The 21,370-nt window shown below is 43.9% G+C and overlaps 1 protein-coding gene across 6 annotated transcripts in view; it reads left to right on the forward strand.

The window, feature by feature from the left end:
• RUFY1 (RUN and FYVE domain containing 1) overlaps nucleotides 1-21,370 on the forward strand; it is a 744,748-nt gene that overhangs the window by 454,194 nt on the left and 269,184 nt on the right. For all 6 annotated transcript variants that reach the window (XM_030213172.1, XM_030213171.1, XM_030213174.1 and 3 more), the window contains 2 exons: nucleotides 14,021-14,188; nucleotides 19,383-19,480. In XM_030213172.1, coding sequence (XP_030069032.1) covers nucleotides 14,021-14,188; nucleotides 19,383-19,480 — 266 coding nt within the window. The remainder of the gene's footprint in view (nucleotides 1-14,020; nucleotides 14,189-19,382; nucleotides 19,481-21,370) is intronic.

Here is a 21,370-nt window from a genome sequence, read left to right on the forward strand (position 1 = left end):
ATGGAAGGTCATTTTCTTGGTGGCAGTTACTTCAGCTCGTAGAGTCAGTGAGCTTCAGGCCCTGGTAGCCCAGGCCCCTTATACCAAATTTCATCATAACAGAGTAGTCCTCCGCACTCACCCTAAGTTCTTGCCAAAGGTTGTGTCGGAGTTCCATCTGAACCAGTCAATTGTCTTGCCAACATTCTTTCCCCGTCCTCATTCCTGCCCTGCTGAACGTCAGCTGCACACATTGGACTGCAAGAGAGCATTGGCCTTCTATCTGGAGCGGACACAGCCCCACAGACAGTCCGCCCAATTGTTTGTTTCTTTTGATCCCAATAGGAGGGGAGTGGCTGTAGGGAAACACACCATATCCAATTGGCTAGCAGATTGCATTTCCTTCACTTACGCCCAGGCGGGGCTGGCTCTTGAGGGTCATGTCACGGCTCATAATGTTAGAGCCATGGCTGCGTCAGTAGCCCACTTGAAGTCAGCCTCCATTGAAGAAATTTGCAAAGCTGCGACGTGGTCATCTGTCCACACATTCACATCTCATTACTGCCTGCAGCAGGATACCCGACGCGACAGTCGGTTCGGGCAGTCAGTTCTTCAGAACCTGTTTGGGCTTTAGGATCCAACTCCACCCCGCGAGGGCCCTTTGTTCTGTTCCAGGCTGCACTCTCAGTTAGTTGGTAAATTTTTTAGGTCAATCTCAGTTATGTCCTCGCCGTTGCGAGGCCCAATTGACCATGGTTGTTGTTTTGAGTGAGCCTGGGGGCTAGGGATACCCCATCAGTGAGAACAAGCAGCCTGCTTGTCCTCGGAGAAAGCGAATGCTACATACCTGTAGAAGGTATTCTCCGAGGACAGCAGGCTGATTGTTCTCACAAACCCGCCCGCCTCCCCTTTGGAGTTGAGTCTTCCCTTGTTTCTCTTTTGCTACATACGAGACTGGCCGGCTCGAGCCGGTTTCGGGCGGGAAGACGGCCGCGCATGCGCGGTGCGCGCGGGCGCGCGAGGACTAGCAAAGGACTTTGCTAGTGAAGATTCCGATTGGAGGGGCTGCCGTGGACGTCACCCATCAGTGAGAACAATCAGCCTGCTGTCCTCGGAGAATACCTTCTACAGGTATGTAGCATTCGCTTTATCCCTGGGATGGGGTTCGGGTTCATGTTTATTTGATATACTGCAGCATGGATTTACCATCTAGACAGTTTACAGCAATAAAGTATAACCAATAGGAGGGGTATCATATAGCAGAAGAAAGAGAACTACAAAGCCATAATAGGAAAGAGAAAAAGAATTATGAACAGCAGCTTCAAACAGGAAAGAAAAGGGGGCAGAGAAAAGGTGCAGTAATTACTAGAAGCTCAGTGCTCCAACATGAGCGCCCATAAGTCCAAAAAGAGTCAAATGAGTGCAGGAAGGGGAAGACCTAGCCTGAACAAGTGAGTATTTAGAGCTGCACGGTCACGAGGGCAATATCTTTAATCCATACATTCAAACCACCTTATGCTCTATCTGGGATATAAATAGGATGATGAGTGGGAACTTGCAACTTGTTTCAAACTTCCCATACCTAATAAAGGTAGGAAGAAAGAGGCTTTACCATCCTTTATATCCTGAAAGTGAGCATGTCAATCACTTATAACTAATACATCTTTAAACTTCACTTTCCATTTGCAAAAACCCATTCACTCAGCTGTTCCCATTTCTCTCCCTCAATCCCAATAGGAGTATATACCAATATAAGAGCTGTTGAAGGAAGCCCCTCTAAGTACTGTCATACTACCAAGTAAGAAGATTACACTTGTTTCCAAGAAGAAGCACAGCTGCAACATAGCAAGGAACAAGAAAGAGGTTTATCCTAGTCAAATTTTCTGTCCAGATCTACCTTCTTGAGGAAGGAAGGGAGCTGCTGGAATAATATTGCTCTTGGCCTCTGAATTTGGACAAGCAATGACCTGTTCTGGGAAAAGGGGCTTGAGCTAAGGAAGGATACCCCATCACCCCATAATTTTGGTTCCTAAAGTTCCAGGACTTATCCAGAAAAGAGTTTTACATTTTGCAGAAGAGGAAACTGTTCAACCCATTAGGCATGTAAATAGCTGGGTGGCTGGTGGATATGAGGATCGCCTGGTCACTTGCCTGCCTGATGCAAAAGCAGCAGACCTCACACATCACCTAGATAGGATCTTAGATAGTGCTGGGGAGGAGCCGGCTGTCTTGGTACATGTGGGCATCAATGACATAGGAAAATATCGGAGGGAGGTTCTGGAAGCCAAATTTAGGCTGTTAGCTAAAGTCCAGATCCTCCAACAGAAATGCTTCCTGTTTCACGCACAGGACTCAAGAGGCAGGCAGAGCACCAAAGTCGCTATGCATGGTTGAGATGATGGTGCAGGGATATGGGATTTAGATTTTTTAGGAACTGAGTAACATTCTGAGAAAGGGGGAGACTGTTCCAAAAGGCTGCTGGTACTAACTTTGAAGAAGGAGGTAGAGCAGCTTTTAAACCAGAATAGGGGGAAAGCTGACAGTCACCCAGGAGTACATGATTCGGTGTGGAGTATCCTTGAAGGATTCTTTTGAAACAGAACATTCAGGGAATCCCAGTAGAGAGGTTTCAACAATGCTGAAAGAAAGCCAGGCGTGTTTAAGGAGAGAGCAGGATAAAAGAGTGGAGGAGTAGCCTAGTGGTTAGAGTACCAGCCTTGACATCCAGAGGTGTCCGGTTCAAATCCCACTGCTGTTCCTTGTGAGCCACTTGAGCCAGTCATTTTATTTATTTCTTTATTGCATTTGTATCCCACATTTTCCCATCTCTTTGCAGGTTCAATGTGGCTTACAATACATCATGAATAGTGGAAATAAGAAGGGAGTAGACGTTTGATATTACAGAAGGATTTTGGGTTACATGATAATGAAAAACATGATAGTAAAATAACAAGAGAACATTTTAAGACAGTATTGGATACATGTGGGGGAGATCATATGTGTTAATCTTTGTTGTTTGTCCTGTTAAAGAGATGGGTCTTCAGTAGTTTGCGAAAGTTGGTTAAATCATAGATCATTTTTAGGTTGCGCGGCAGCGCATTCCAGATTTGTGTGCTCATATATGAAAAGGTTGATGCGTGCATTAGTTTGTATTTTAGACCTTTACAGTTGGGGAAATGTAGATTAAGGAATGTGCGAGATGATATTTTAGCATTCCTGGGTGGTAAGTCTATCAAGTCTGACATGTAGGCTGGGGCTTCGCCGTGGATGATTTTGTGAACTAGGGTACATATTTTGAACGCGATGCGTTCTTTGAGTGGGAGCCAGTGTAACTTTTCTTGTAGGGGTTTAGCACTTTCATATTTTGATTTTCCGAATATGAGTCTGGCTGCTGTATTCTGGGCTGTCTGGAGTTTTTTGAGTATTTGCTCTTTGCATCCAGCGTAGAGTGCATTACAATAGTCTAGGTGACTGAGTACCAATGATTGTACCAGGTTACGGAAGACGGTCCTTGGGAAGTATTGTCTTACTCTTTTTAATTTCCACATTGAGTGGAACATCTTTTTGGTTGTGTTTTTCGCGTGACGCTCGAGCGTTAGGTGTCGATCAATGGTAACTCCAAGAATTTTTAGGGTATCCGAAATTGGTAGATTCAGTTTTGGTGTGTTGATGGTGGTGAATTTGTTCGTATTGTGTTGAGAGGTGAGTATTAGACATTGGTTTTTTTCTGCATTTAGTTTCAACTGAAATGCATCTGCCTATGATGTGTAGACTTTGGTTGATTTCGTTGGAGATTTCCTTTAAATCTTGTTTGAATGGGATGTAGATCGTTACGTCATCAGCATATATGTATGGGTTGAGGTTTTGTTTTGATAGTAATTTGGCCAAGGGTATCATCATTAGGTTAAATAAGGTCGATGAGAGGGGGGGATCCCTGTGGAACTCCACATTCAGGTGTCCATGTGGCTGATGTACTCAAATTTGATGTCACTTGATATGATTGTGTGATTAGGAACCCTTGAACCAGTTGAGAACATTGCCTCTGATTCCGAAGTACTAGAGGATATGTAGTAGAATTTCATGATCAACCATGTCAAAGGCGCTAGACATGTCGAATTGTAGAAGTAGTATGTTCTTGCTGGTTGCAATCATTTGTTTGAATTTAGTCTGAGCGTAACCAGTACTGTTTCGGTACTGTGATTAGAACGAAATCCTGACTGGGAGTCATGTAGTATTGAGAATTTGTTTAGGTAGTTTGTGAGTTGTTTGGTCACCATCCCTTCCGTTATTTTGGTTATTAAGGGAATGGATGCTACTGGTCTATAGTTGGTTAGTTCACTAGCATTTTTCTTTGCATCTTTGGGTATGGGGGTGAGTAGAATATTTCCTTTCTCCTTCGAGAAGATTCCATTTTGTAGCATGAAGTTCAAGTGATTCGTTAGGTCTGTTATAAATTGTTGAGGGGCCGCTTTCATGAGGTTGTTTGGACACATATCTAGTTTGCAATGAGATTTGGCGAATCTTTTAAGCGTTTGGGAGATGAGATCCTCCGATAGTATCTCGAATTCGGTCCAGGTTCTATCTGCTGGGTATACTCCAGGGTCTGGGTCTAGGCAGTCTAGGAGTACAGCGTATTCGATGGGGCTGACAGGTATTTTAAGTCGCAGTTGTACGATTTTCTCCTTGAAGTACTTCGCGAGGTTGTCAGCTCCTGGTGTGTCTTTACTGTTGTTTGTGACTGGTGTGGTGTCTAGTAGTTTATTCACGAGTTGAAGAGTTTGTGTGTATCCTTGTAGTTTGGTCCAATTTCAGTTTTGTAGTATAATCTTTTGGTTTGTCTTATGGTATATTTATATTTTCTTTGAAGTTGTTTCCATGGGTTAAGTGTGGGGTCGTCCTTCCTTTTATTCCACGCATGTTCTAATCTTCTAACTTGTGTTTTGAGTTTTTTCAGTTCTTCGTTGAACCATGGTGTTGAGTTCTTTCTGTGTGAGGTTCTGGTTTGTATTGGGGCAATGTTGTCTAGTATTGATTTGCATCTATTGTCCCATTCTAAGAGGAATTGATTTGTATCTGCCTTTATTATCCATCCGTTGCGGTAGATCTGTTGCCAGAATATAACCAGGTCTATTTTTTCTCTCGTGGTGTAGGTTTTCCGTATTTGTATTTGTTTGTTAAGTAAGTCTTTCGTTCGCCATTGGAGGGAGATGTGTGCTTTATAGTGGTCTGACCATGGTGTAGGTGTCCATTTTGCACCTGTTAAAATAAGGTTTGAGTCGTGGTCGAATTTGTGTGTGATGATGTCTGTGTGTCCTTTAATATGTGTTGGTTGCGTGTTTGGTTCGTGAAGGTCCCACAATTGTAGGAACTCTTTGCATTCTTGGGTGCTTGTTGTGGTGAGATCTTCAAGGTGCAGGTTGATATCTCCTATTATGTTGAGGTTTGAGGTAGAGACACAAGTGTTCGAGATAAAGTCCATGAAGTGTGTTTGGGAGTCTTGCCAGTTGCCTGGTGGTCTGTAAAGTATGACTACGTTAAGGTGTTCCTGCAAATTTGGGTGATTGATTCTTACCGAGGCAATTTCAAGTTGTGGCAGAATGAATTCAGCTGTGGTTGTGATGGTGAATTCAGCTTTGTATATTATGGCTATTCCTCCTTCTCTTTTTCCATCATTTGTCCAATGGATAATTTTGTATCCTGGTGGGCATAGGTCTAATATTATGGGGTCTTTAAGGTCGTGGATCCAGGTTTCGGGTACAAAATTAGATTGTGAGCTATCTAGGGACAGGGAAATACTGTGTACTTGAATGTAACTCACTTTGATCTACCAATGAAAAAGGTGTGGGAAAAATCCAAATAAATAATAATAAACATTATCCCTGTCAATTTCTAAGTAGATGCAAGGAAAAAATAATTTGAAGCGCCTGTATACAAATGCTAGAAGCCTAAAAAATAAGATGGAAGCAGGAGCTGTGCTGGAGCTGGAATCAGGCCTGGAAGCTGAAGCTGAGCCTATGCAGGACACTGGAACCAGGACAATCTGTTGCAAGGCAGAGAACAGCAATTACAGAAGAAGGTCCAGAGTGATGGCATTAGCAATGGGCAGGCCAGAACAGCATCAACCTGAATCCAGCCCTCCTCCAAATGAGCACACACAGCTGTTGGCAGGCTGAAGGAGTAGGCACCCTCAAGTTTCTTGCACTATCTCAGCTTCACCATTACTATTGTGGGCTCATGAAGAAGACATCCACTAGACCAGGGGTCTTCAAATTTAGCTTTCAAAATGTGCTTTAGTGTAGACCCCACCGACTGTGGCCAAAGTTTCGCCCTATGGCTGTTTCAAGGTGTCTTGAATCAAAATCGGCTCATATGCACTGCAGCCTTTTTCAGCATCACCGGATCCCAGTGATGCTGAAAAAGGCTGCAGTACATAAGATTCCTACTACATTGTACTTTTCTCCAAACACCTGTTCTTCAGGGCCCTAAAGAGAAAGCTCCATCTCACTCTATCAAATGTCTGCTCATCGTCAAGTTTTAAAGTGCCCACCATGATAAATTCAGAATCTTACAAATATTTTCAGGGCCCTCTCTCCCCAATATAAACCCCCAACTTATTATGGACAAGCTCAGGGAGCACAAGTCCTTCCCCTCCTTCAGAATCATCGTAACGGATGCCCATTTCATAGTGAGGAGTAAATTTTCTCCTACTTGCATCCCATTAAAAAAGTTTTATTTATTTGTTCTATTTCCACAAGCTTGATATAGAAGGTGATGGAGAAGCCATCCTCCCCTGTGGTTATTGAACTTCAAAAGATCTATATAGTTCTTCACCTCCTCTCATGATCTTTCTGTCTAGTGCCATAGCCACTTCTGAACCCAGGACAAGTGCAAAGTTATGTACATAGGGAAAAACAATCTATAAACTGTAATCATACAATACACCTAATCCTCAGTATAATGCTCTACTTCAGAACCAGAACTGCCTAATAACGAAGGTCACGTTATAATGAAAGGCATGTGCTTGCCAATCTCTCTATATAATAATTGGTCAATCTGCGTCCCTGGATGGCTGGCTGGCTGGGTTCGTAACTGTATGCAAATGAGCTACTCCATCATTGACTACGTAATAGGCTTGCCTCCAGCCTTCCCTTCCCTCTGTGTCACGCCCTCACAGAAAGAGGAAATTACGTCAGAGGAGGGCAGGACACTGGGAGGGAAGGAAAGGGAAGGCTGAATACGAACTGAGCCTGCTGCCGGTTTGACGAGGTAAAATAAAAGTTTAGAAGGCAGGGTGGCAGGAAAGAAAGGGCTGTTGTGGTAGAAGAGGGATGGCAGGTGAGGGCTGGGGTTGAACTGGAACTCTGGTGCTTATAAGGGGGGGGCAGGTGGGGGCTGTGGCAAGTCACTGGACATGGATGGGATGTGAGGGAAATGAGGGAAGGGCAGAGGAGAATCGCTGGACATGGATGGGATGGGAGGGCAGGGGAGAATCGCTGGACATGGAGGGGAGAGAGGAGAAATTGCTGAACATGGATGGGAGGAGAAGGCAGGGGATAATCGCTGGACATGGAGGGGAGGGCAAGGGAGAGAGGAGAATTGCTGGATATGGATGGAGAAGGCAAGGAAGAGAGAAGAGTTGCTTGACATGGATGGATGAAGGGGAGGGCAGGGGAGCAAAGAGGAAACAATAGAAAAAGAAACGCTGATTTGGAAAGGGAGAGAATTAAAAACATAATGGTGATTAGAAGGTAGCCTTGCTAGGGCCTGTTTCATTTTTTGCAAAACAGACTTTTTGCTTCTACTCTATTAAATGAAGACTCAATTTAATATTTAAATCGTTTTAATGAATGCTAATTGAATTTACAATGGCAATACGGGTCCAATAAAATCCTTTTCCCGACTGCAAATCAAACTTACAATACATGACAGTGGGGTTTATTATTATAGAACTTCTGTACTGTAGTGTTTTGATAAGGGTGCAATGTACTAGGTTCTGTATTAGGAGTCACCATCCAGGAAAAGGATATAGACAGTGTCATCAAACATGTATTAAAATCCTCAGCTAAGTTATGCTTCAGCAGTCAAAAAAGCAAACAAAATGTTATTAGGAAAAGAATGGATAGCAAAACAGTAAATCTCATAATGGTGTGATCGAAGAATTCCTTTCCAAAGAATTACTAAATGTTTTGCTTTTTTGACTGCTACTACATATTGAGCGGAAGATTTCAACATATTGCCCATGATAAGGGATCTAGCATCATGTAGCTGAAAGTAAAGTTATTCTTTCCTATGTGCATCACTTTTCAGATGTCCACATTAAAACCTCAAATTCAAACTGATACACCTAGGTTTATGCTGCTACTGGCATACACAGAACAAGCAAGTTCACCTTCTGTTTGATAAACACAAGGGGCTCCCAGCACCACGCAACACCGGTGTGATGCCTTGAGCCATCCCCCAAAACCACTGACATGGGTCAGTTCAACACCCAGCCTCAGACTTCCTACACTGGATAATTAACAGATGACCCAGTCCATAAAGGTCAACGATTTAACCTCCCTTTGACCAAGAATCTACACAAAACTAGTTCCCTTCCCACATGATCTGACACTTTTCATCAACCCACCAACAAGTTCAAATGTCACAGTAGTGCCAGGCGCCATCATTCAGCTTTATAATAACACAAGAACATAAGAAAAGCCATGCATAGACCAGGTTCCTTTCAATCTATCATCCTGTGTCCAATCTAGGTCACTAGTACTTCGCAGATTCCAAAAAGTAGATCTTATTTCTCAAAGCTCATTTCAAGGAATAGCTTTCCCCAGTCTACCTGGCTAATAATTTTGTATAGACTTTTCTCCAGAAACTTATCCAAACCTCTCATGAATCTCTTTGTTAGTTGCCTTGACCACATCCTCTGGTAGCAGATTCTGAAGATTAATTATAGATTATTTTCATTTTCAGTTAGCTCTGACAGTGGCTGGGATGTCTCTATGGAACCTCCTACCAATCGCTACCAAAACAGACAGTGTCTACCTTAGCTTTAGGAGGAAGCTAAAAACATTTTTTTCCCCAAAACTTCTGGAACCCTGTCACAGCATTGTACTCATGAGTCTTCTTACCCATTTTTTATCTCCCTCCTGTTCGTCTGTTTCTCCCTTCAGCTTTCTACCTGGTTTCTTCATGCCATGTTCTAATTGATATAAACCACACAACCCTAAAATGGTGATATTAAGAGTATATAAGACCTAATTTGAATTGAATTGACAGCTGCTTTCAGGAGCCCATGATTGCTGAAAATAGAACAAGTCACAAGCTGAGATGCTAGAAGGGCAGATTATTTGTTCAACTGATGATTTGTCTGCAGCTGACTGGCTGAAGACCTAACCACTAAACATTTTGGTCCTTATAATCAACTTAAAAGTATCAACTGGAAAGATATCCAGACTTTTACTTCATCCATATTCCCTTGAATTGTTCTCAAATCAGTGAAAACCAGCAAATAGTAAATGTGCATACAAATTGGCCAGAAGATGTTATGTTTAACTTTCTACTATGTACAAGCTTCTTCTTTTCACGTAGGGATTCATTGAAACATACATTCTCCGAGGACAAGCAGGCTGCTTGTTCTCACAATTGGGTGACGTCCAACGGCAGCCCCAGATCGGAAGATCTTCCTAGCAACAAAGTTTGCTAGCCCTCGCGTGCACATGCGCGAACTGCGCATGCGTGACCGTCTTCCCGCCCGTAGCGCGAGTGTGCTCCTCAGTCTCTTTTTTCCCGTGGCTCAGGATGGCTGTTTTTCGCTAGTTCTGTGCCCCAGAGAGGCGCTCGCAGCGTTTTTGCTGCTTTTCACCGCCTTTTTGCCGATTTTCGGCGTGTTTCTACGAGTTCGCGCGTGTTTTCCGTTCATTTAAATAGTAAAAAAAAAAGTTTCTTACCTCTGTTTCTTTAGTTTTGCCCGTAAGTTTCCTTTCTTTGTCGTGAGTGGCCATTTTGGCCGCCTGTTCGGGTTTTCCCCTGTTTTGATGTCTTTTTTTTCGGCACCATCACGAATTTTGACCTCGCCGACGCGATTTTTCTGCCCATGTCCTTGAAGCCTGCCAGCAGCTTCAAGAAGTGCACGCGGTGCAACCGGACAATCTCGCTCACTGATAGGCACGTCTCGTGTCTTCAGTGTTTGGGAGCTGGTCATCGTCCCAACGCCTGCATGTTGTGTCTTCAGCTAAAAAAAGAGGACCCAGGCGGCGAGATCGGCTCAGTGGAACCTGTTGTTCAGAGCCCAGTCCGGTCCTTCGACGTCAACGGAGCCAGCAGTACCGAGGTCATCGACGGTATCGATGTTGGCATCGGAGGGTGCATTGAAGTCCGGAGCGCAGGTGATGGCTGTCTAGAGATCCCACTCTGGTAGCAGTGAGCCATCAAGTGGGTCTCCACCTGCCTCGAGGACTCCTGCGGTACAGGCCCCCCGGGACCGACCTCCTTCGGACCCGGCCCCGAGGAGATGTGTGGATTCCACGTCTTCCTCGTCAGTACTGGGAGGTACCGGTTGCGTGCTTCGAGCGAAGGCGAAGAAGCACCATCGGTCACCTTCCTGTCACGGTACCGAGAGCTCCGGGGCACCGAGGGAATTGGCACCCGGTAAGCGTCGACGCCGGGAGGGACCGCTCACCCTCCATACAGGAGGTGTCGATGCGCTCTTCTCCGGACAGCCCGGTACCGCCTCCACGCCCCAGGCAGATTCTGTCCTCGTCGCCGGTACCGGCCTCACAGCCTTGCTCGACAGACGCTCTAGATGAGTGCCTCCGAGCCATACTTCCAGGGATTCTGGAAGGACTGCTGCGACCATCCGTTCCAGTACTGCCGGTGCTTGCGCCGTTGGTACCATCAAGAGATGCGGCGATTGGCTCCACGCCCGTGGTGAGGACTGCGACGCCGGTACCGCTTGCGGCATCGGCATCCGCTGCCACCCAAGTTGACTCCCCGTCGACGTCGCTGGAGGGAGCTTCGTTGCCGGCAGCGAGGGGGTCTTCTTCTCGACATCGCCATAGAGGACTTAGTTCCTCGGCATCGAGACGGGCTCGACTTCGGACTGAAGTTTGAGAACTGGTATCGGATACCGAAGGTGAGGCCTCGTGGGAGCCAGAGGAAGACCCCAGATATTTTTCTGATGAGGAGTCTTGTGATCTTCCTTCTGATCCCACTCCTTCGCCAGAGAGAAAGCTTTCTCCCCCTGAGAGTCTGTCTTTCTCGTCATTTGTCCGGGAAATGTCTGCGGCCATTCCCTTCCCAGTGGTTACTGAGGATGAGCCCAGAGCTGAGATGTTCGAGGTCCTGGACTATCCTTCGCCACCTAAAGAGTCATCCACTGTCCCTCTGCATAATGTCCTTAAGGAGACATTGCTGAGGAATTGGATGAAACCATTATCTAATCCCACCATCCCTAAGAAAGCGGAGTCCCAGTATCGGATTCACGGGGACCCGGAGTTGATGAAGACCCAGTTGCCTCATGACTCTGGAGTTGTGGAACTGGCTCTCAAGAAAGTCAAGAGTACTAGGGATTACGCCTCGGCGCCCCCGGGGTGGGAGTCTAGGACTCTGGACTCTTTTGGGAGGAAGGCCTACCATTCTGCTATGCTCATGTCCAAGATTCAGTCCTACCAGCTCTACACGAGCATCCACTTGTGGAACAATGTGAGGCAGCTGACGGACTTGGTCGATAAGCTCCCATCAGAGCAGGCCAAGCCTTTTCAGGAGGTGGTCAGGCAGCTGAAGGCGTGTCGCAAATTCCTGTCCAGGGGTGTTTACGACACTTTTGATGTTGGCATCCAGGGCCGCTGCTCAAGGTATAGTGATGCACAGACTCTCATGGCTGCATGCCTCTGACCTGGAGAATAGAGTCCAGCAGTGGATTACGGATGCTCCTTGCCAGGGGGATAACATTTTTTGTGAGCAGGTCGAACAGATGGTAGAACAGTTCCACCAGCGGGACACCACATTCGACAAACTCTCCCACTGGACGCCTTCAGCATCTACCTCATCAGGTAGATGTTTTTATGTGGGGAGGAGGAATGCTCCCTACACTTATAATAAGCGTAGGTACAATCCACCTGCCCGCCAGCCTACTCAGGCTAAGCCCCAGCACGCTTGTTCACGTCAACAGCGTGCGCCTCAACAGGCCCCTGCAGCTCCCCAGCACAAGCAAGGGACGGTGCTGCAGAATCTGTTTGGGGTTTAGAATCCAACACCACCCCCCTAGGCCCATTTTTATTCTGTTCCAGGCTGCACTCTCAGTTAGTTGGTTCTATTTAGATCAATCTCAGTTATGTCCTCGCCGTTGCAAGGCCCAATTGACCACTGTTTGTTGTTTTGAGTGTGCCTGGGTGCTAGGGATACCCCAATCGTGAGAACAAGCAGCCTGCTTGTCCTCGGAGAAAGCGAAGTTACTTACCCGTAGCAGGTATTCTCTGAGGACAGCAGGCTGATTGTTCTCACAAACCCGCCCACCTCCCCTTTGGAGTTGTGTCTTCCCTTGTCTTTTGCTTTCTACTGGACTGAGGAGCACGCTCACGCTACGGGTGGGAAGAAGGTCGGACATGCGCGGTTCGCGCATGTGCAGGCGAGGGCTAGCAAACTTTGTTGCTAGGAAGATCTTCCGATCTGGGGCTGCCGTCGGACATCACCCAATTGTGAGAACAATCAGCCTGCTGTCCTCGGAGAATACCTGCTACAGGTAAGTAACTTTGCTATTTGACCAATGGTGCCTAAATAGTTGCACACAAGTGTATGCTGTCAGAATATCTTATTTTACACCATCAATTTCTATAAGACTATTAAGGTAGATACAATTGTGCCATGGCAGCTTACTTCAGTTTTCTTCTTGTGATTCGTGAGCTCTGCTTCAGTCATTTTGGTTATGTAGACATCCTTAGTTGTTTTCTTCTGTAACTTCAGAATCATGTTTGTAGCAGGATATTTTACCATACTGAGTCACCACTGTTAGTGAGCCAGAGCAAAACCTGTCTTCCGACTCAAACCTGAATGGTTTAAATCATGATCTTACATTTAAAATCTGATTTGTAGTGTTCTCTATTTTAATCTAAATCGGCTTCTAAAGGAGTGCAGTAGTTTTTTTGTTTTGCAACCAAAGGAAGGATGGAGGAGGAGGTGAAAGATGGTAATTATGTATGATTGTCATAACAAGAATAGGTAAAATAAGCTATAGTAATGTGAATATGGAAATATTGGTGTCTAATGATTGTAATATATCCCTATAGTCTAAAATATTTGAAAAAGAAAGCCATTTGGTATGACCTGTCTGGAATGATTTAGTGGTCTCAATTCATTTCAAAGCGAACAAGTGGAAATATTGGTGTCTAGTGATTGTAATATATCCCTATAGACTAAAATATTTGAAAAAGAAAGCCATTTGGTATGACCTGTCTGGAATGATTTAGTGGTCTCAATTCATTTCAAAGTGAACAAGTTCCAGCTCACTAAAACTATGATTTTTCTTTATCACAAATTGATGAACCGCAGTTGGCAGCCTGAGAAAGGCCAAAGATGGCAGAGGCTTGGAGTCTGAATTTCCTTCCTCATTCTTAGAGGTGGTCCCTCTAGGGCAGGCTTGAGCCATATTGTCAGGACAGCATGAGGAAAGTTTAAAAATGAAGAATTATGTCTGTTTTTTCTTGTACAGTGTGCAGTGGTAAAATGAGTAGGGAGGAGACCTGTTTTTAAAGTTATTTCCACAGGTAAACAAATGTTTACCTGAAGAAAAAAACTCTTTGTCCCACCCCCCCTAATCTGGTGAAGAGGAACAGGGGTTGAGTTAAAACAGCTTTTAATAATGTAAAGAAAACCTGTGATCTTGGTCTGCTGTGGAATTTTCAAAGGAAATTTTCATTGGGAGTGTTTCTTTTTGAAAATTGCCTTGCAGTCTTGTTGGGAAAAAATACTGTTTCTGCAAGATCCATGGAGGGGGGGAGGGGGGCAGAGGTTCACATAGAATCAGCCTTTAATGTGAAAACTTGTTTTTAAGGAACTGGAGAAAGACCTGAAACTGCAGAGTGGAATGAAAACAGAAATGGAAATTGCTATGAAGTTCCTGGAGAAAGATACCCATGAAAAGCAAGATGCTTTGGTAGTTCTTCGTCAACAGCTTGATGAAGTAAAAGCTATTAATTTACAGCTGTTTGAAAAAGTCCAGGTAATGTTATTAGAATATTTATTATTTTAACCATTCCTTATTAGGGATTCACATTTGTGTGAAATGTTACAAAGACATCTGTTGGAGCAGTATGCAAATTTCTGTATTTCCTATGGGGACTTCACTGCCATGCAGTTTAGAATGATTGCATTACAGTTGTTTTAGGGATATAAAAACGAGCTGAATGTAAACACAAAATCCAAAGCAGTATGGTATGTCATTTTTATTCAAAAAGCCCTACATGGCCACGTTTTGGCTTAAGCCTACATCAGGGGCATAAACAAATATTCACATTTCTTGATAATTGACTTTTAAAAGGACTAATAAAGTAGAACATCAGACTTTGAAAAGGTCTAATTTAATATAACAGCTATATCCTCTAACAGAAAATGTCATTCAACAAAGGAGACAGCCTCCAATCTCGTTCATGTGATTAGGCAGATTACCAAAAGTTGTCTTATACTATTATTTCTTAATTTAAGCTAAAGTACTTGTGACAAGTGTTAACTTTCTTTTCAACTTTAAAACAGTTATATTCTTTCCAACAAAACAGTATGTTGAAAAAAGGGGGTAAAATGTCTGCCATCTCAATGTAAACTCAGTGCCAAAATGCAGAAACGCACCCATAAGAGTAGAAAGGTCCAGTGCAAGAGATTTTTCAGCACATAGAAGTCCTGTCCATCGACATCAGCAGCAAAGGCAGTGGTTCAGATGGCGTCAGGAACTTCATTGGAAGCTGGAGATGTACTGATATCAAGGAGGTCTCCACCACTCTCAGTTGTCTGCATCAGTAGTGCCCACTCAGACCGAACATTTGAGGACCCACAAGGATTCTGCTTTGTCTTTGTTGGCGCCGAGGGATCCCAATGCTGTGCGTCAAACGAAGGTAAAGAAGCATCAGCATCAGTTCTTTTCAAGGCTCAGCACCAGGACACCAGTGTTGCCAATACCTGAGAAGCATCGGTTTCCAAGTTTTTTTTATTAGTTACTACCTCACCCTTAAAGACTTCAGGGCAGTTTACAATCTGAAAACACAATTACATAGAGCAAACCACTAATATATAAACAATTATGAGACTGGACAATAAGGAGGGAAGAAGGGATGGAAATCCAGTATTAATAGGACAGTGGGGGGGGGGGGGGGGGGGACAGAAAAAAACGGAAGGGATGACGAACCGTTCAATGTTTTCCAGAAGAAAAAAAGCGGTGGAGATACTTTTACTAGTGCCTGCCGTCGAGGAGGAGTTGAGGATCATGTTACAGGAGAAGCTGGAGCGCATCCCTGTTCAGCTTGATGCTGAGGCTTTGAGGGCACCAGTGCATAGGTAACCACTACCAGAGTTGGTAATGACCTCAGCACCAGATACTTTAAGCCATGCATCAGTACGGCATGAACTGTGCCCTGGTTTTCACCAAGGACCTGCATCAGCGAGAAAGATTGCCTAAGAACTGCTTGCCTTATGCAATGACCTGACAAACATTTGTGCACAGTGACGTACACCAGATCAGGCTAACCCAGCCACTTCGGCGTCTGGGCATGGAATCAACACCGCAGAGCCTGTGTCACTGGACTATTTTGAGCCAGATTCCAGGAATTGTAACTTCGCTGACACAAATGGACATTCCAGTAATTTCCCAGGTCAGAGGGTCCAGAGCAATGCTTGATGTTTCTGTTAACCTTGGGGCCATGTACTTCAGAAGCACCCCTGTAATACAAAGATTGGTCTGGTGACCTCATGCGATCCGAGCTCATATTTCTTATTTTTCCTAGCTCGTAAAACTCCATCCACCTTCTCTATTCCTCCTGCATTTCTAGGATTCTTCTGCACTGATGGACCCTTCCAAGCTCCTGCCTGCTTCCTGCTGCATCTTTTCAGGAGAAGGCATCATAATCAGGTTGTATAAAATCAGCTCTGTACTACTATTCAATAATAAGCAGGTGGTCCCTAGATTCTGGGCCTAGGGCCTAAGTAGGTTTGCTTTAAACCCTTGTAATAAGGACAAGTCATTTTTCTATGGTGGACAGTTTGGACCACTTTGACTCGAGGACTTTCTTTCCATATTCCTCCTTAGAAAATTATATCTACAGATGAATCTGTCATGGGATAGGGTGTTCATGTAAATGGGATTCACACTCAAGGTCACTAATCCATTCAGCAGATGCAATTTAACATCAATCTGGCGCTGTGGGGAGTTTGGAACACTGTAAGGGCTTTCAGAGATCAGCTGTTAAACCAAATTGTTCTGATCCAAACAAACACTTAGGTTGCCATGTACTATCCCGTATTGGCTGAGGCAGTGGTTTCCTCTTCTTCTGGAGTGGTCTTCTGAAGAACCTTAGAGACTGGAGTGTTTCCAGAATCTCATCTTACAGAATTAGGGGTCACTTCTACATCCAGATTCCACTGAGAGGTTCTGCATTTTAAAATGGAAGAGGTTTGCTGTCAGGTGTGAGGGCAAGGCCCTAGATCCTTTCACTTGTCCTACCCAAAAACTGCTTGAATACCTTCACCTCTCTGAGTCTGGTTTAAAAACCAACTTGGTAAGGGTTCACCTCAGTGCACTGTGTAGAGGGTAAGCCCATCTCTGTACAGTTTATAGTTCACTTCATGAGAGATTTGCTGTTAACAAAGTCCCCCATCGAACTTCAGTGTTGTCCTCATCCAGCTGATGAAAGCTCCTTTTGAGCCACTTGACTGCTCACCTGAAGTACCTGACCTGGACAGTCTTGTTTTTGGCGGTGGTTACTTGACCTGGGCAGTCTTGTTTTTGGTAGTGGTTACTTTATTTCACAGGGTCAATGAGCTTCAGACCCTTGTAGCTAATCCACCTTGCACGAAGTTTCATCACAACAGAGTAGTTCTCTGCACACATTCGAAAAAGTGGAGTCAGAGTTCCATCTTAACCAATCAATTGTCCTTCCAACATTTTTCCAAAACCTCATGCCCATCCTTCAAAAGCACATTGCACATCTTGGCCTTCTATCTGGAGTGGACTAATGCCTATAAACATTTTACCTAGATTTCTGTTACTTTTGAAACAAACAGGATGGGGGAAGCCATCAGTAAATGCACTTCATCCAGTTGGCCAGTGGGTTGCATCCTTCAATTGTACCGAGGCTGTACTGACTCTTGAGGGACCTGTCACAGCTCACAATGTCACAGGCCACTTGAGATCAGCCTCCATTGAGATTTGCAGAGCTGCCATGTGGTCTTTAGTCTACACATTCACACCTCACTGTTGTTCAGAACAAAATATCCGATACAAAAGCCGATTTGGACTGGCAGTCCTGCAGAATTTGGAGTCTATACTCCAATTCAACCCTCCTAATATAGTAACATAGTAAATGATGGCAGATAAAGTCCTGAATGGTCCATCCAGTCTGCCCAACAAGATAAACTCATTTTACATGGTATGTGATACTTTATATGTATACCTGAGTTTGATTTGTCCTTTCCATTCTTAGGGCATAGCCGTAGAGGTCTGCCCAGCACTATTCTTGTACTAAAAGTTCTGAAGCTAACATCAAAGCCCCTTAAAATTTACACTCCAACCCATCCCTACCTATTCAGTTGCAATCAGGGCATAGACTGTAGAAGTCTGCCCAGCATTGGTTTTGCTTCCCAATTACCGGCATTGCCACCCAATATCCACTAAGATTCTGTGGATCCATTCCTTCTAAACAGGATTCCTTTGTGTTTGTCCCACACATGTTTGAATTCCATTACCGTTTTAATCTCTACCACCTCCCGCAGGAGGGCATTTCACGTATCTACCACCCTTTCCATGAAAAAATACTTCCTGACATTACTCCTGAGTCTGTCACCCCTGTTTCTCCTTTCCTCCAAGGTATACAAGTTCAAGTCAGCAAGTCTCTCCTCGTACAGTTTGCAACACAAATCCCATACCATTTTTGTGGCTTTTCTTTGCACCACTTCCTAGACACATTCTTTTCTGTTCCAGGCTGCACCTTCACAACAGAAATGTTATGTTGTTAGTGTTATTGGTTCTAATTGGCCTTTATTTGTTGTTTTTTTTTTTGAGCCAACTGTGAGAATGCTCTATCCTTCTTGTCTTCAGAGACAGCAAAGGTACTCACCTGTAGTAGGGCTCACAATCTAAGTTTTTGTATCTGAGGCAATGGAGGTTTAACTGACCTGCCTAAGGTCACAAGGAGCTGCAGAGGGAATTAAACCCAGGTCTCCAGGATCGGAGCCCTCTGCACTAACCATTAGGCCACTTCTCCCACCTTCCCTAGGAGTTGCATTCTTATTCTTTATCTAAGAAGTGGGGAAGGCACATGCATGGCTGGGCCTGCCAAAGGCTTCAGTCATGTTCTGTATGCTGGACAGCATCCAACCCAGGGCTTTGTCGGTGACATCACCCAAGTGTGAGAATACTTGTCCTGCAGTCCTCTGAGAATACCTGCTACAAGTGAATAACTTTGCTTTCTTCACTTTGAAATGATATGGACACCAACAACCTTGGTCATGGGATTTTCCATGCTTGATATATGGGGGCTCCTGAGAACCCCAATCTAGAACAATAGATTTTGGATTACCTTGACTTTAATGATTCAGATAAGTGAATTTATTTCACATTGCATATTACACAACTGCAGACCATTATTCCTTAAGACTGTTTTGAGTTGTTGCCTGATCTGTTATTGGATTGAATCTTTATGAAATTTGGATGGTTGAAGATTTTTAGGATATTGAAAGTCACATGCTGTTTTTGAGATAATACTACTTGCAATTTCATTGTGCTTTAGAGACCCGATGATGGTGCAGGTCTAGACATGGGCATACTGACCCTTTTGGGAGACAGCATTGAATTTCTCCAGTCCCAAGGGTTTAGGTTAATGCCACAATATTTTGACAACTATTTTTCTCTCCTTTTGGATGGTGGATTGGACACCAAGGGCTCCAGATATCACATTTAAATCTGCTTTTAGATTATAGTGTATACTCCTTATTTATATCAGTTCTTGAACTATTGAACAATAGTTTAGTCATTCAGTTCTAGAGCACTTTTCAAACATGGGGTTTAACCACCCCATTCTGTGGTTATGCAGCTAGATTCATTTGAAAATTCCCTTCTACGTGATTAGGAAACACTATTGTATTACGTATAATTTGTATTTCTCTGACATATTGAAAAATTGTTCAGTAAACATATCAATTTGTTTCCACAGAGTGCAGAGACTTCAGTGCAGCTGCAAAATGAAATGATTTCTTCCTTGGAAGTAAAAACAAATCATATGATACCTACTTCAATAGAAATGGAACAAAGGTACAACTTACATTTCTAAGAGTTGGTTGAACTCATCATCCATGGAATGGACCCCCCCACCACCACCACCACCACACTCACACATTTTGTAAATCTGTCATTCGTGTGATATAACATTTCTCCTATGCATATCTAAATCGAATCAAATCAGTTCTTGTATACCGCTAATATCCCTTTCCCAGGGTTCAGTGTGGTTTACATTCTAGATGAGACAAAAGCCGATAGTGTTAGTGTGAGGTATGAGAACAGAGACCATTGATGTACTGCATGAGACCAAAAACATTATAGGGAAGGGTAATGGATGATACTAGGAGGTAGAAGTCAAGGGCTTCTTATGAAGCAGTCTTTGGGAAGTGTTTAGTGTATAAAGCTATCTGGTTTTGCAAACCAGTCAGCTTTGCATATATAACTTTTTCCCTAATTTATGATCTTGTAGGGCAATTAGCTAGCTTGTGTCTTCTTGGTCTTCTCACAGACCATAGACAGACTTGCTTAGCCCTAATAATGGGCCATAAACTTTAACAAGTGTCTGTTTGCTTGCTTCAAACAGGCTCTAAACGTAAGTACATAAGTATTGTCATACTGGGAAAGACCAAAGGTCCATCAAGCCCAGCATCCTGTTTCCAACAGTGGCCAATCCAGGTCACAAATACCCGGCAAGATCCCAAAAATGTACAAAACATTTTATACTGCTTATCCCAGAAATAGTGGATTTTCCCCAAGTCCATTTGATAACGGTCTATGGACTTTTCCTTTAGGAAGCCGTCCAAACCTATTTTAAACTCCGCTAAGCTAACCGCCTTTACCACATTCTCTGGCAACGAATTCCAGAGTTTAATTACACGTTGAGTGAAGAAAAATTTCCTCCAATTCATTTTAAATTTACTACATTGTAGCGTCATCGCATGACGCCTAGTCCTAGTATTTTTGAAAAGCGTGAACAGACGCTTCACATCTACCCGTTCCACTCCACTCATTATTCTATCATATCTCCCCTCAGCCGCCTTTTCTCCAAGCTGAAGAGCCCTAGCCACTTGAGCCTTTTCTCATAGGGAAGTTGTCCCATCCCCTTTATCATTTTCGTCGCCCTTCTCTGCACCTTTTCTAATTCCACGATATCTTTTTTGAGATGCGGCGACCAGAATTGAACACAATATTCGAGGTGCGGTCGCACCATGGAGCGATATAAAAGCATTACAACATCCTCATTTTTGTTTTCCATTCCTTTCCTAATAATACCTAACATTCTATTTGCTTTCTTAGCTGCAGCAGCACACTGAGCAGAAGGTTTCAACGTATCATCAACGACGACGCCTAAATCCCTTTCTTGGTCCGTGACTCCTAACGTGGAACCTTGCATGACATAGCTATAATTCAGGTTCCTCTTTCCCACATGCATCACTTTGCACTTGCTCACATTAAACATCATCTGCCATTTAGACGCCCAGTCTCCCAGTCTCGTAAGGTTCGTTTGTAATTTTTCACAATCCTCCCGCGATTTAACGACTTTGAATAACTTTGTGTCATCAACAAATTTAATTACCTCACTAGTTAACTCCCATCTCTAGGTCATAGTAACATAGTAGATGACGGCAGAAAAAGGACCTGCACGGTCCATCTAGTCTGCCCAACAAGATAAACTCATATGTGCTACTTCTTGTGTATACCTTACCTTGATTTGTATCTGCCATTTTCAGGACACAGACCGTAGAAGTCTTGCCCAGAACTAGCCCCACCACCCAAACACCAGCCCCGTCTCCCAATCTCGGCTAGAAGAATGGTCTAAGGTTTGGCAATTAAAATTCAATGCAAAGAAATGCAAAGTGATGCACTTAGGGAGTAGAAATCCACGGGAGACGTATGTGTTAAGCTGTGAGAGTCTGATATGTA

The sequence above is a fragment of the Microcaecilia unicolor genome, chromosome 8, assembly GCF_901765095.1.
Source record: "Microcaecilia unicolor chromosome 8, aMicUni1.1, whole genome shotgun sequence".
Lineage (NCBI taxonomy): Eukaryota > Metazoa > Chordata > Amphibia > Gymnophiona > Siphonopidae > Microcaecilia > Microcaecilia unicolor.